A 16,546-nucleotide genomic window follows, 5' to 3' on the forward strand; every position below is an offset into this window, starting at 1 on the left:
TGAATATCAGTAGTGAATTCAGAGATAAACGTTAACTGACGTTGTTGTCGGGCTGACCATGGTTCGGCAGTCTTGGCCATAGTGAACATTAGTGGCTTATGGTCTACAAAAGCAGTGAAAGGACGTCCTTCCAGCAAGAACCGGAAATGGCGGATGGCCAGAAAAAGTGCCAGCAACTCCCGGTCGAAGGTACTGTACTTCCGCTCGTTTCGCCGTAGTTGACGGCTGAAGAACGCCAGCGGTTGCCACGTTCCATTTACCCACTGTTCCTGCACTGTGCCGGTGGCGTAGTCTGACGCGTCGGTGGTGAGGGCGATGGTGGCACCTGGCAGCGGGTGCGCCAGCATGGTCGCGTTGGCTAGGGCACTTTTTGTGTCAACGAACGCCCGGTCCATGTCGACCATCCAGCTTACCAGATCCTTGCCAGACTTGCCCTTGAGGGCCTCGTACAGGGGCTGCATGAGCAGAGCTGCCTGAGGTACGAAACGGTGGTAAAAATTTACCATCCCGAGGAACTCCGGCAGGGCCTTGATGGTCTGTGGGCGTGGAAAAGATGTTACTGCCTCCACCTTCCTTTGCAAAGGAATTGCGCTGTCCGATGTGATGCGATGGCCCAAGAAATCAATCTGCTGCAGGCCGAACTGGCACTTGGCCGGGTTGATGATCAGGCCATGTTGGCTGAGGCGTCTAAAGAGGGTGCGTAAATGGCAGATGTGCTCATCTTTGTTGGAACTGGCGATGAGGATGTCATCGAGGTAGACGAATATAAACTTGAGGTCCCGAAGTACGGAGTCCATCAGGCGCTGGAAAGCCTGAGCAGCGTTCTTCAGTCCAAACGGCATCCACAGAAATTCGAAAAGACCGAATGGGGTGATGACTGCAGTTTTCGGGACGTCTTGCGGGTGCACGGGGGCCTGGTGGTCGACTTTGGAAAAAATGGTATTTCCTGCCAAATGGGCAGAGAAATCTTGGATATGAGGGATCAGGTACCGATCAGGAGTAGTGGCGTCGGTAGTCGCCGCAAGGCCGCCATCCGCCGCCAGGTTTCGGGACAATGTGGAGAGGCGAAGACCAGGGACTATTCGACTGGCGAATAATCCCTAGCTGTTCCATTGTGGCGAACTCTGCTTTCGCAGCCGTGAGCTTGCCAGGTTCGAGGCGCCGGGCCCGTGCGTAGACCGGGGAGCCAGTAGTGGTGATGTGATGTTCGACACCATGTTTCGTGGCCGTGGAGGAGAAGGTGGGTCTGGTCAGGTCTTGGAATTCTCCTAGCAGGCGAGTGAACTCATCCAGAGGGGGGAACGCACAGGGGGCGGTGTGTGACATGCCGTTACTGCGGTGGCAAGGGATGGAGTGGAACGTGGCCGCATTGATTAAACGTCGGTGCCTTACATCAACCAGGAGGCTGTTGGCGCACAAGAAATCCGCACCGAGGATGGCTTGCGAGACCTTGGCCGTGATGAATTCCCAGTAAAACCGTTGGCCACCAAAACACACCTGGACCTGCCGTCTGCCAAAGGTCCAAATAGCGCCGCCATTAGCCGCCTCATAGAAACATAAAAACATAGAAAATAGGAGCAGGAGTAGGCCATTCGGCCCTTCGAGCCTGCTCCGCCATTCAATGAGATCATGGCTGATCATTCAAATTCAGTACCCTGTCCCTGCCTTCTCCCCATATCCCTTGATCCCTTTAGCCTTAAGAAATATATCCAACTCTTTCTTGAATATATTTAATGAACTGGCCTCCACCGCCCTCTGTGGCAGAGAATTCCACAGGTTCACCACTCTCTGGGTGAAGAAATTCCTCCTCATTTCAGTCCTAAATGGCTTACCCCTTATCCTTAGACTATGACCCCTGGTTCTGGACTTCCCGGCCATCAGAAACATCCTTCCTGCATCTAGTCTGTCCAGGCCTGACAGAATTTTATAGGTTTTGATGAGATCCCCTCTCAATCTTCTAAACTCCAGTGAGTATAACCCCAATCGACACAATCTCTCCTCATACATCATTCCTGCCATCCCAGGTATCAGCCTGGTGAATCTTCGCTGCACTCCTTCCATGGCAAGAACGTCCTTCCTCAGGTAAGGCGACCAAAACTGCACACAATACTCAAGGTGCGGTCTCACCAAGGCCCTGTACAACTGTAGCAAGACATCCTTGTTCCTGTACTCGAACCCTCTTGCTACGAAGGCCAACATACCATTTGCCTTCTTAACCGCCTGCTGCACCTGCATGCTTAGCTTCAGCGACTGTTGCACAAGAACACCCAGGTCTCTTTGCACTTCCCCTTCTCCCAATCTATTGCCATTCAAATAATAATCTGCCTTCCTGTTTTTGCCACCAAAGTGGATAACCTCACATTTATCCACATTATAGTGCATTTGCCTCGAGGGAGAGGCCGTGCCTCCCAGCCTGTATATCAAGATTTGACGCGGGTAGGATGCTACATTGCACCCCGGTGTCGCATAGGAAATGTCGACCAGAGAGGGAGTCGGTGATAAACAGGAGCTTTCCAGAATTTCCGATTGCCATCGCAGCCGCGGGGCGCCCGTTAGAGCCGGTCCCCTTTTGCCAGAGTTGATGTTGTTTTCTGTTTTTGGGTGAGAAGCTGCAGGGAGGGCGGCAACATCTTGCTTTCGCGCCAAAATGGGTGTGGTAGAAGCACAACCCCGCAGGTTGAGGAGCTGGGGCAGCGTCTGTGGGGGATGGGCGCCTCGTGGCAGCGCAGTACTGCTGCGTCACTGCGAAGATCTTGTCCGCTTCGGCAACAAGCACTGCGCAGTCTGTGACTTCGGACCTGGCCAGGGCAGCTTGTACTTGCTCCGGTAACTGACTGAGGAAGAGCTCCCTAAAGAGGTAGCATTCTGGTTCGGAGCCAAGGAGCGTGAGCATTTGGCTCATGAGCTCAGACGGCTTGGAGTCCCCGAGGCCGGGCATAGCGAGCAGTCAGCGGGCGCGCTCCGACTTCATGAGCCCGAAGACCTGTAACAACCGCGCCTTGATTGTTTCATACTTGCGGTCGTCCGGGGGGTTCTCAAGCAGGCTGACGATCCGCGAGGCGGTTGAGCTGTCGAGTGCGGAGACCACGTAAAAGTAACGGGTCTGATCCGCAACAATGTTCCGTAGTGCAAACTGGGCTTCGACCTGGATGAACCACGAGGTCGCTTGTTGCTCCCAGAATTGCGGTAGCTTCAATGCAACGGCGTTTGTTTCCATGCTTCGTTCCTTCTGCGAAAACCATTCGCAAAAGTCGGGGTCACCAATGTAGGAATGTTTAGTTCCTATCAAGAGACTGAAGTCGACTCAGGTGATCAAACAAACGATATTTAATGTAAAACAAACTGAGTTAAACAAACAAATACACGATAACTACGAATACAGGTCTAGTCAGTTCGGAGGCTCCACGAGGACTGCTAGGGCGGTCCCGTGGCTGGTGTCATGACATCATCACATTTTTCCCGCTGGTGGGGGATCACGTGATGAACGGCGTGACGTCATCGCGTTTGCCCGTGCTCTTAAAGGGACCGCGCTCTGTACATGCAAACAGTATATACAAAGATACAGACTCAGGCTGTATCTAACATATTGTTAAAGGGAATTATATACATTTGATCGGACTCCCTTAGTGGCTCCGCCACACTGTATTAATAAAGCTGCACCCGGTTACTGTTGTGTATGTACCTTTAAGGGAATAACTGGTCTCAGACTGCAGTACCGGCAGTGACCACCTCTGTATAAAAGGCCCTAGCAGACTTCTGTAGTTTCAGTTTCCAGGTTGTCTCCATTCAGTAAAGACTTGTTATAATCAACTCCTGCAGTCCGTGTCTCAATTATACACGGACATAATAGTTACCATTCTTAAACACATCCAGGAATACTTTTTAATGGAAAGAAAAATAAAGAAATGATCGGGTTCTATGACGCTGCCCGACTGCGCTGGTTCACGGAGGAGTTTACGTTTGTGATTGTGCAAATGAATTTGACCAGAAACTTGACCTGTAACCTAACTCCGAGTGCATTTTGGGCGCAGTTTCCCGACTTGCGCCCAAAGCGGGAATTCTGCTCTGCTATTGTCAACGGGAGAGCAGAGCGGTCCTGTGTCTTTATTTGTGCCGGGAACTGTTTGCTTTGCCATGCTCCACAGCTATCATTAGTGCCCTAAAACGGATTCTCAATCTCCAGTTTGCCTACTTTCTCCTTATTGCCTAATTAGTGCATGCTAAGAGCCTAATTAAATTTAATTTGCTTGTGTTTGCTTATTTGTTTGATACATAATACATTCCTGGTAGCTTGCGCTGCTGAATATGGATCTCTGAGACTGACGGAGTCACACTTTGCTTAATCGCCTCTCCTTCTTTTCAGAGCTATACCACTTTGCCGTGCCAGAATCGGCCAGTATTGAGTCTACTGTCGGGAGGATAATGGCTACAGACGTCGATACTGGACAAAATGCAGAAATGAACTACTCAGTCGTAGCTGCCGATGGTTCAGATTCATTTAGCATATTTACAGATAGCGAGACTCAGGAAGGGGTCATCGTATTGAAGAAGGTTCGGTTTAACAGGCTTATTCTGGGATTTTTTTTATCCGAATCTTCTCTTCCTGCACTAAGAATTTCAGAAATTCAACTTCGCTCTTTGTCTTTAAAGAGCTAAAATTTGTATATGGAACATGTAAGATTCTGAGGGGGATTGACAGGGTAGATGCTGAGAGGCTTTTTCCCACTGGCTGGAGTGTCTAGAACTAGGGGTCATAGCCTCAGGCAATGTTCCCCCTATTTTTTTTTTGGGTGCACAGTCACTTTAATGGACAACACAGCCCATTCAAAATATCGCACATATGCACAATATCCCATTGAAAAGCCGGTGATCGGCCTGTGCGGGACCTCAGACAACTGCTTAAGGGGAGTATTGGTCTCAGGATAAGGGGTCGGCCATTTAGGACTGAGGTGAGGAGGAATTCCTTCGCTCAGAAGGATGGTAGTAGCATAGTGGTTATGTTACTGGACCAGTAATCAGACGCCTGGGCTAATGATCCAAGAAACGTGAGTTCAAATCCCACCACGGCAGCTGTGGAATTTAAATTCAGTTAATTAAGTAAATCTGGAATAAAAAAACCTAGTATCAGTAATAGTGACCATGAAACTATTGGATTGTTGTAAAAACCCATCTGGTTCACTAATGTCCTTTAGGGAAGGAAACCTGCTGTCCTAACCCGGTCTGGCCGATATGTGACTCCAGACCCACAGTTGACTCTTAACTGCCCTCTGAAATGGCAGCTCACCACCACCTTCTCAAGGGCAATTAAGGATGGGCAATAAATGCTGGCCTTGCCAGTGATGCCCCCATCCCAGGAACAAATATAAAAAACAATAATCTTTGTAATTCTCTACCCTACAGGGCTGTGGAGGCTCAGACATTGAATATATTCAAGACAGAGGTTGATAAATTTTTGGATATTACGGGAATCAAGGGATTTGGGGATAGTGTGGGAAAGTGGAGTTGAGGTCGAAGATCAGCCGTGATCTTATTGAATGGTGGAGCAGGCTCGAGGGGCCGAATGGCTGACTCCTGCTCCTAATTCTTATGTTCTTATGTTAGGTGACGTTGATGTCATAATCTGTGGTATATGAGGTAAATGTTAATAACCAAAACTTAAGCCGTAGAAAACCAAAGTGGCCTATTAGCTCAAGCGTTGAGCAGTGGGCTTGGGTTCACATCAAGAGGCTTCAGCTCACTCAAACACCAATGAGAATAAAATAATGTATGGAAAAAAATAAAAACTAATCCAGGTCAAGTGCAATGTGGCCAGCAAGGGACTTCCCCTCACTGATTTATATGTTTCTGATGCATTATCTATTTCCACAAACCCAGTGATTCAAGAACCATTGATTTATCATAGAATCATAGAATCTTACAGCACAAAAGGCGGGCATTCAGCCCATCGAGCCTGTGCCAGCTCTTTGAAAGAGCTCTTCAATTAGTCCCACTCTCCCTGCTCTCCCCCCCATAGCCCTGCAAAATTTCCTTTTCAAGTATTTATCCAATTCCCTTCTGAAAGTTACTATTGAATCTGCTTCCACCGCCCTTTCCGGCAGCGCGTTCCAGATCACATGCGTTAAAAAAAATGTTTCCTCATCTCGCCTCCGGTTCATTTGGCAATGACCTTCAATTGGCCTCGGAGGGAGTGCAGCGTAGGTTTACCAGAATGATACCCAGACTTCAAGAGTTCAGTTAGGAGGAGAGATTACACAAACTAGGGTTGTGTTCCCGAGAAGATAGAAGGTTAAGAGGTGATCTGATCGAAGTTTTCAGGATATAAAGGGGAACAGATAGGGTCGATAGAGAGAAACTATTTCCGCTGGTTGGGGAGTCTAGGACTAGGGGGCATAGCCTAAAAATTAGAGCCAGGAGCGAAATTCGGAAACACTTCTACACACAAAGGGTGGTAGAAGTTTGGAACGCTCTTCTGCAAATGGCAACTGATGCTGGATCAATTGTTAATTTTAAATCTGTGATTGATAGATTTTTGTTAACCAAACGTATTAAGGGATATGGGCCTAAGGCGGGTATATGGAGTTAGGTCACAGATCAGCCATGATCTCATTGGCAAACAGGATCAAGAGGCTGAATGGCCTCCTCCTGTTCCTATGTTCCTTCCTGTGTCCTCTGGTTACCGACCCTCCTGCCAGTGTAACCAGTAACTCCCTTTGTACTCTATGAAGTATTCAAGTATCACAGTTCACTAATGTCCTTTAGGGAAGAAAATCTGCCATCCTTACCCGGTCTGGCCTATATGTGACTCCAAACCCACAGCATGTGGTTGACTCTGAACTGCCCTCTGAAATGGCCTAGCAAGCCACTCAGTTGTATCTAACCGCTAGGAAAATCAATAAGAATAAAACTGGACGGACCACCCGGCATCGACCTGGGAACAGCACTGTGTGGGAGTCCCTTCACCTCATGCTCTGCAGTGGTTCAAGAAGGCGGCTCACCACCACCTTCTCAAGGGCAATTAGGGATGGGCAATAAATGCCCAGCGACGCCCACATCCCATGAATGAATTTTAAAAAATGTTCCATGGAGTCTTTGATCTCTATCTACAACTCATCTTTAACACCTTCAATCACGTTCTTGACCATATATTTATCCAGTCTATTTTAAAGAATTGAATCAATGCAGTAGCAATGCATGCGATACAGATGTGACTCAGTTGGTAATGTGTCTTTGACTAGGAGCACAATTGAGTGCAATTAAATTGAGTGCATATGCAAGCAGGGAAAGGTAAGAATTTATCATATATTTGTGCATGTGCATAACCAGAAACTGATATCATCTAACGTCCCCCACTGTCCTGGCACCTTCTACCCGGCATTTAGCAAGGAGAAAATTCATGTTAATTGTGTGCATCCTCCTTATTAAAACCTGATATGTGAGAGAATGCAATGAGAGGGTGGGACAAGAAAAAGAACACTATTCAGTCTAGTAGTCCAGCAATTATATGCCTGACTTCCTAGTATGGGACGTCTGTCGCTCAAATCTGCCCAGCGCTGTTGAGATTAATTTTATTCATTTTCAACTGTAGCGTGAGGTGGGACTGCTCAGGAATTTGAATTCAGTATCATAAAGACTTTCTAATAAAAAGCTGGTATCAGTATACGTGACCATGAAGCTGCTGAATTGTCATAAAAAACCCAGCTAGTTTACTAATGCCCTTTAGTTCCTGGGATGGGGGGGGTTGTCCTATGAGGAGAGATTGAGTAGACTAGGCCTATATTCTCTAGCGTTTAGAAGAATGAGAGGTGATCTCGTTGAAACATACAAAATTCTTACAGGGCTATGCAGGGAGGATGTTTCCCCTGGCTGGGGAGTCTAGAACCAGGGGTCACAGTCTCAGAATAAGGGGTCGGCCATTTAGGACTGAGATGAGGAGGAATTTCTTCACTCAGAGGGTGGTGAATCTTTGGAATTCTCTACCCCAGAGGGCTGTGGAGACTCAGTCGTTGAATATATTCAAGACAGAGATCGATAGATTTTTGGATATTAAGGGAATCAAGGGATATGGGGATAGCGCAGGAAAGTGGAGATGAGGTAGAAGATCAGCCATGATCTTATTGAATGGCGGAGCAGGTTCGAGGGGCCGAATGGCCTACTCCTGCTCTTATTTCTTATTTTCTTATGTTCTTAGGGAAGGAAACCTTGCCGTCCTTACCTGGTCAGGGCCTCCATGTGACTCCAGTCCCACACTAATGTGGTTGTCTCTTAACTGCCCTCTTTAGTGGAGTAGCGAGCCACTCAATTGTATCACACTCAGGGCAACTCGAGATGAACGATAGATGTCAGCCTTACAAGCGACACTCACATCCCAAGAATGAATTTTTTTTAAAAGGACTAAAGTAGTTAAAAGTCTAAATACGCACCAACTGATTAATCAGGTAGCGTGGTTATTGGCAAGCGATCTGTCTTGGAGCACAAGACTGATCAATAACCTAACTTTTTTTTTGAACGAGCAATGAATAATGGATAACAGAACCGTGTCTGTGCTTTTCCGCAGCCATTGGACTATGAGAGCAAAAGGAGATTTAGCGTCAGAGTGGAGGCAATCAACAAATACATTGATCCGCGACTCCTCCACCTCGGACCATTTAAAGATGTCACAAACGTCAAAATCAATGTGCACGACGTCGATGAGCCGCCGCTCTTTATCTCTCCTGAATACGTTTTCAAGGTTCAAGAAAACAGAGAAGCTGGTGCCTTTGTCGGAGAGGTGACTGCAAGGGACCCAGATATAGCAAACAATCCAATCAGGTACACGACGTTTAAGCGACAGAGTTGATTGCCAATTCTGTTAAACAGTGTGGAAACGTCTCCTCCACCCAGTACTGATTGCGATACCCTGCTGTCGTTCTGACAACGGAAAGAAAATTGCATACTTAAGCCGTGCTATTAGGTTCCTTTAAACAATATAAAAAATTCAAGCCAGTGAAAATGGTTGGTACGAACAGCTGAACGGTTAAAGTGGGCAACCATTATTAGCTTTCATTATGTTACCACGTTATACTTAATGGGCTTTCAAAATTTTCGCTAAAAAATGATTGACTTCCAAGTGTCTCATTACTTATTCATTACTGACATGATTGCTCTGATGTTTCTCCTCGTAGTTCACTTCTCCTGGCATTAGCTGCTGCTGCTGTGGGCATATTCAGATGTAATGTGTCAAACCCATCTCTCCAAATCAATAGCATTCTGGTGTCAATATTACAGCAAGCAAGACAGAAATATTAGCAGTTGTTTTTTTCCCCACGAGTGTGCGACAGCTTTCTGGTGATAGCTGTGCGCACGTCAAAGCCGAGCCAAATGTACACCTTTTTTCAGCTCCACTGAGTGTTACTTTACTGTTGATGGACATTTAAGCGAGTGGTAATATCACAGATAGAACTGATTGTGAAATGCCTCCTGTGACTCAAGAGTGAACACAAAAAACGTAAGAATTCGGAGCAGGAGTCGGCCATTCGGCCCCTCGAGCCTGCTCCGCCATTCAATAAGATCATGGCTGATCTTCGACCTCATCTCCACTTTCCCGCCCGATCCCCATATCCCTTGATTCCCTTAGAGTCCAAAAATCCATCGATCTCAGTCTTGAATAGACTCAACGACTGAGCCTCCACAGTCCTCTGGGGCAGAGAATTCCAAAGATTCACCACCTTCTGAGTGAAGAAATTTCTCCTCGTCTCAGTCCTAAATGGCCGACCCCTCATTCTGAGACTGTGACACCCTGGTTCTAGACTCTCCAGCCAGGGGAAACATCCTCCCTGCATCTACCCTGTCAAGCCCCTGTAAGAATTTTGTACGTTTCAATGAGAGGGTGTTGTTTCAAAGCAGGGTGTGGATTCGATGGTGGAGCAAGCAATAGCCCAAAGTAAAGAGTATTTAGTATTAAGTAAGCCCAGGCATCAGCAGGGAGGCACAGGCCTGAGAGACATCTCCCAAAATAAAAGAACTTGTCACAAAGGGCATGAATGGTTCAACAATGATCTGTTACACCAAGGAAAATATGTTGTTTATGAGCCAGTGGAGGAGGAATTGACAAGACCCAGTTACAGTGAAGTGGCTGAACTGAAGCTTAAAAGCCTAGACAGTGTAAATGCCAAAATGGGAGACATTGGCAATGTCACTGCTGAGTTTCATCTGAATGTATGGCATCTTTATGTTTCTGACATTATGGAGTAAATATGTTAAACTCTACATATATGGAGTTAGGTGAAGGATCAGCCATGATCTAATTGAGCGGTGAAACAGGCTTGAGGGGCTAAATGGCTTACTCCTGTTCCTATGTTTATACAAATGCACACATCATTCCTTACATTTATGCCCCCTTGTCCTGGACCATCCCACAAGTGGAAACAATTTCTCCACGTCATCCCTATCGGACCCCATCATAATATAGGAAACTCTTTTTTATCCAGCACCGGATTACAGAGAGGTATACTTACCAAGGTACGAGAGCCCCGTACACAGCCACAGGTGCAGGAGCCCCAGTTACACGGCACTTGTGCAGGAGTTCCGGTTACACGGCCACAGATCCAGGAGTCCCTGTTGCACGGCCACAGGTGCAGGAACCCCGGTTACACGGCCACAGATCCAGGAACCCTGGTTACACGGCCACAGGTGCAGGAACCCCGGTTACACGGCCATAGGTGCAGGAACCCCGGTTACACGGCCACAGATCCAGAAACCTCGGTTACACGGCCACAGATCCAGGAACCCCGGTTACACGGCCACAGATCCAGGAACCCCGGTTACACGGCCACAGGTGCAGGAACCCCGGTTACACGGCCACTAATATATAGTAAAACTTACCTGAACCTACTCCTGAATTTTGCCGGTTAAGAGAGAGTTTCCTGTATGAAAGACTTCTATCAGGTCTCCTCTTCGTCTTTCCTTTTCCAGCCTCCACAGAGAATTCCACAGATTTACGACCCTCTCGGAGAAGAAATTCCCCCTCATCTCAGTTTTAAATGGGCGACCCCTTATTCAGAAACTATGCCCCCGAGTTCTAGATTCCCCCACGAGGGGAAACATCCTCTCAGCATCTACCTTGTCGAGCCCCCTCAGTATCAATAAGATCACCTCTCATTCTTCTAAACTCCAATGAGTATAGGCCCAACCTGCTCAACCTTTCTTTATTAGTCAACCCCTTCATCTCAGGAATCAACCTCGTGAACCTTCTCTGAACTGCCTCCAATGCAAGTATATCCTTCCTTAAATAAGGAGACCAAAACTGTACGCAGTACTCCAGGTGTGGTCTCACCAATACCGCCCCTTTCACGACCTCAGGACGTCCCAAAGCACTTTACGGCCAATGAAGTACAGTCACTGTTGTAATGCAGGGAAAGGCTGTTAAGTCTGTGTGTTACATTGAGAATTAATACACAGACCACAAGAGTAAACTTTAACAGGTCTTTACTAGTCGAAGGTCAGGGCGGAACTGCCCAATAAATCATTACACAGCACTTATATACCGGTGTGGTCACCACCGGTATTACAGTATACAGCAGCCAAGATAAAGTAGTGCAACTCTTAAAATAGTTCTCTTAAGGGTGGAACGGTTACATACACCACAATCCTCCCTTTTTAGCTTAACAGTATATATTCCCCATTAACATAACATAATAGCATATATACACAACTTTATGCAAAAACAGTTCACAGATTCAGTCTCTCTGGAGGCTTCCTGACTCGGTCCGGATAACGCCTCGGTGGTGTAGTAGGTTTCGGTGGTGTAGTAGGTTCTTTTGGCAAGGTCGATTCGGCTTGAATGCCAGTGTCGGGTTCATCTGATTCCAGTATCACCGGATCGGAGGTAGATCCTATGGGTATCTCTGCTTCATCATTAGGCGTATAGAGTTGTGGAGTAGGTTGTCCCTTTTCGGATGACTCTATGATCTGGTCAACGTGGCGCCTTATTATGCTTTCACCAATGTCCACGGTATACATCAGCGGCCCTAGTCGTGTGCAAATAGTTCCAGGCTGCCATTTCTCGGTACGGTAGTCCCGGGCCAAAACTTGTTGACCTATCTGGAAGGTTCTAGTTGGCCTTTCATTCATGCCTTGAAATTGCCGGTTCTCTACGTCCCTTCTGATGTTTGGCTTGATCAAGTCCAGCCGACATCTTAGTCTTCTATTGAAAAACATCATGGCGGGAGTTTGGTTTGTAACCGCATGTGTTGCATTCCTGTACGCCAACAAGAAGTTATCTACCTTATGTTGTAGATTTATGTCTTCCTTACCCATGGCCTTTATGGCCTTCTTGAAGGTCTGGACAAACCGTTCAGCTAATCCATTGGTGGCGGGATGGTATGGGGCGGACGTGTAGTGCTTAACCCCATTGTTTTTTAAGAACTTCCTGAATTCTTCGGACACAAATTGCGGTCCATTATCAGAACAGATCTGTTCCGGCAGCCCATTCCTGGCAAATATGGTCCTTAATACTGTGATGGTTTTTTCCGTGGTGGTGGTGGACATCTTTATTACCTCCGGCCACTTGGAGTGTGCATCCACCGCGATTAAGAACATTGAGTCCATAAATGGACCAGCAAAGTCGATATGTACCCTTTGCCATGGAGATGAGGGCCACTCCCATGGATGTAGAGGAGCTTGTGGTGGGGCGTTTTGGACCTTCTGGCATCCTAGACAGCTCTTGGTCATTTCTTCGATGTCTCCATCGATACCTGGCCACCACACAAACGCTCTGGCTAGGTTCTTCATTTTCACTCCACCCAGATGCCCCTCGTGAAGCTCCTTTAGCACTTTATGCTGGAGTTTGGGTGGAATCACCACTCTGGATCCACACATCAAAGTTCCTCGGCACACTGACAGCTGTTCTCTTCTTTGCGAAAATGCTGGCAACAGTGGTTCGCCATGTGCTGGCCATCCCTTCACCGTTAAATCGTAGACTCGTGAGAGAGTCGGGTCATTTCTTGTTTCCTTTTCGATCGTAGAATTTGTTACTGGTAGACATTCCACTATGGTTGAGTGGAACATCTCCACTGGGTCCACTGTAGGCGCCTCTTCTACCGTTGGCAACGGTAGGCGCGATAAACCGTCAGCATTCCCATGCTGTTTTGATCCTTTGTATTCTATGTCATATTGGTGTGCCCCTAGGAAAAGGGACCACCTCTGTAGCCTTTGCGCTGTCATAATGGAAACGCCCTTTTTAGGGTTGAATATGGATACCAACGGCTGGTGGTCTGTCAGCAGTGTAAACTTCTGGCCCTGCAGGTAATGATTAAACTTCTTTACTCCCCACACCAGGCTGAGAGCCTCCCTATCTATCTGAGCATAGTTGCGCTCAGCGGAGGTCAATGATCTGGATGCAAATGCGACTGGCCTTTCCGAGCCATTTGGCAACTTGTGTGAGAGTACTACTCCAATACCATAAGGAGAAGCATCACAAGCTAAACGAATAGGTAGCGTTGGGTTGAAGTGAGCCAACACTTCCTCTGAGGTGACCAATGCCTTGCTTTTGCGAAAGGCCTTCTTACAGTCCTCGCTCCACTTCCATGGTACTTCTTTCTGCAAAAGAGCATTCAGCGGGTGCAGCACCATGGATAGATTTGGCAGAAACTTATGGTAATAGTTAATCAACCCTAGGAACGACCTCAACTGGGATACATTTTCCGGAGCGGGAGCCTTCACAACAGCTTCGATCTTGTCAGGTGACTTGTGCAGCCCCTCCTGATCAATGACATGACCACAGTACGAGATCCGTTTCTGAAAGAACTCACATTTCTGGCGATTAACTCGAAGGCCATATTCCTTCAACCTGGTGAGCACCAGTTTCAAATTTGCAAGGTGTTCCTCATCGTCATCTCCTGTAATCAGGATATCGTCCAAGTAACATTGAGTGCTTGGAATTCCCTGTAATACCTGCTCCATGGCCCTCTGCCAAATTGCTGGAGCCGAAGCCACTCCATAAACCAGTCTATTATATCGATACAAGCCTCTGTGCGTGTTGATTGTGAGATACCGGCGCGACTCTTCCTCAACTTCCATCTGTAAGTAAGCATGCGCCAGGTCTATCTTGGTGAAGCGTTTCCCGCCAGACAATGAAGCAAAGATATCTTCATTCCGCGGAAGCAGATATTGCACCGTTTGAAGCACCGGATTAACTGTGATCTTGAAGTCTCCACAGATGCGGACCTTCCCCGGTTCCCCAGGCTTGTTACTCGATGAACGCTTCATGACGGGAACAATGGGCGTGGCCCACTCACTCCAGTCCACCTTAGACAGTACTCCTGAACGTTCTAGCCCTTCCAGCTCAGCTTCCACAGCAGGTCGTGTCGCATAAGGTACCGGTCTGGCTTTGAAAAATTTTGGGTTTGCATGTTCTGCAATCTTAATTTCTCTCAGTGTTCCCAGTCCCTGTTGGAACACCTCTTTAGCCTCATCCAATATTCTGGACAATCGTTCAGGTTTGACATCTTTTTTTCCGGAATCTACCATTATTGCGTTTAGGGAGTGCCAGTCCATATTTATTTTCCTGATCCACTCCTGTCCCAGAAGTGGTGGACCTCCCTCAGGTAGTACATATAAGTTCATTCCTTGGTGTTCTTTGCCCTTGTGTACCACCTTGACTTTTATCTTTCCGATGGGGTATACTCTTTGCCCCGTGTATGTCTGCAATACTATCTCCGTATCCCGTAGGGGAATATGTTTGAATAACTTTTTGTAATCTTGCTTATTCATGACCATCAACACCGATCCAGTGTCCAATTCCATCTTCACTTGGACTCCTGCTATCTGCAGTGTGACCCAGATAGTTTGTCGGTCAGCTTCCTTACTCACATTGTGAATTCTCAGACTACCCAGTTCCTGGCTGTTGGAGTCTGAATCCGAATTCTGTTCATCCGAACTCTTCTCAGCCACCTTATGTACCTTTCTGCACTTTTCCTGCGGTGAATTTTTGTTGCTGGTCTTCTTTCCTGACCGGCATACTTTAGCTATGTGACCAAGCTTGCCACATTTTCTACATTCCTGGTTTTTAACCCAGCATTGGTTCTGATCGTGTGTTGTCTTTCCACAACGATAACATTTCGTTGTACCCGAAGCCATTTGATCTACGCTGAGTACCGCTGCCTTCAGCTGCATTTCCGCAGTGCCTCTCGCTGCGGCTTCGTGCGATGCTGCAATAGTGACAGCCTTATCAAGTGTAAGATCATGCTCTTCAAGCAGCCGCTTTTTTGTTCCTTCTTTCGACAATCCACACACGAATTTGTCTCTCAGTGCCTCTGTCAGACTTTCCCCAAACTGACAGTATTTTGCTAGCTTCCGCAGTTCAATTAAATACTCCGCGTTGCTTTCCTCTTTCAGTTGCGTTCTCGCATAAAATTTAAATCGTTCCGCTAACATCAGCGGTGCGGGGTTCAAATGATTTTTCAGGACAGCAACAATTTTAGCGAAAGTCTGATCCATCGGTTTAGCTGGTGATAGAAGATGCTTCAATAGCCCGTATGTCTTCGCACCCATTGAGTTTAGTAAGGTTAGTGCTTTATCTTCATCTGATATTTTATTTACCTTACAATATATCTCTATGCGTTCTACATACGTGGCCCAACCTTCAACATCGGGATCGAAATCGTTGATGTTACCACACTTAGGCATCCTCGCAATCTTGAGAAACAAAAAGAAATTTTTCTTTAACTTTTTTTTTTTGAAAATGGCGGTTTCCCGCGCTTGTCTTCTTCCCCGCCTCCGAAAATGGCGGCTTCCCGCGTTTGCCTTTCTCCCCCGCTGGCTGTAATGGTGATTGCCGTATTGCTGCTGTCGCCCTCCCCAGCGGTTTTCAAATCGTGCCTCCCAGCCCCTCTTGCAGTCCGGTCCTTTCCCCCGGCTGCGGCTGAGTTCTCCGCATTTTTTTAAAATTTTCTCCATGCCTTACGCTGTCCCGGTCGCTGCGCCTCGCGGCCTCGGTAGCTTCCCAGCCTTTCTCACCGGTCGCGGTCGAGCTCTCTCTCGACGCTGTTGCGTCTCCCAGCCCGCTATTTTCTCCCGCGCCTTATGCTGTCCTGGTCACTGCGCCTCGCGGCCTCGGTAGCTGCCCGGCCTTTTTCACCGGTCGCGGTCGAGTTCTCCGCCCTTATATCCTCCATTTTTCCCTCCCCTATTTCACAGCCAACGTGGCCGACTTGCTGCTCGTCGTTGATCGGCTTACCCACCACCGTGATAGAAGGGGATGATCACTGCCTGTTGCTGATGGAAGGCTTCGTGTCAGAATTCTTCCTTTGCTCTGCAGACCCGAGTCTTCTCTCAGCAGAATGATGAGGGCGGATGCCTCCTCTCGACGCCCGTTAAACTGCCTTGGATGTATCTCTGCCGCAGGGTAAGATCGTACTCGTCGCCACTGTTAAGTCTGTGTGTTATATTGAGAATTAATACACAGACCACAAGAGTAAACTTTAACAGGTCTTTACTAGTCGAAGGTCAGGGCGGAACTGCCCAATAAATCATTACACAGCACTTATATACCGGTGTGGTCACCACCGGT

At 47.5% G+C, this 16,546-nt stretch overlaps 1 protein-coding gene across 1 annotated transcript in view; it reads left to right on the forward strand.

Annotated features, from left to right (window-relative positions):
• LOC147114555 (cadherin-7-like) overlaps nucleotides 1-16,546 on the forward strand; it is a 190,992-nt gene that overhangs the window by 138,211 nt on the left and 36,235 nt on the right. The window contains exons 6-7 of the mRNA XM_085992295.1: nucleotides 4,364-4,551; nucleotides 8,555-8,808. Of these exons, the coding sequence (XP_085848421.1) occupies nucleotides 4,364-4,551; nucleotides 8,555-8,808 (442 nt within the window). The remainder of the gene's footprint in view (nucleotides 1-4,363; nucleotides 4,552-8,554; nucleotides 8,809-16,546) is intronic.

The sequence above is a fragment of the Somniosus microcephalus genome, chromosome 7 (assembly GCF_052327205.1).
Source record: "Somniosus microcephalus isolate GS21.2 chromosome 7, FLI_Smic_1.0, whole genome shotgun sequence".
Taxonomy (NCBI): domain Eukaryota; kingdom Metazoa; phylum Chordata; class Chondrichthyes; order Squaliformes; family Somniosidae; genus Somniosus; species Somniosus microcephalus.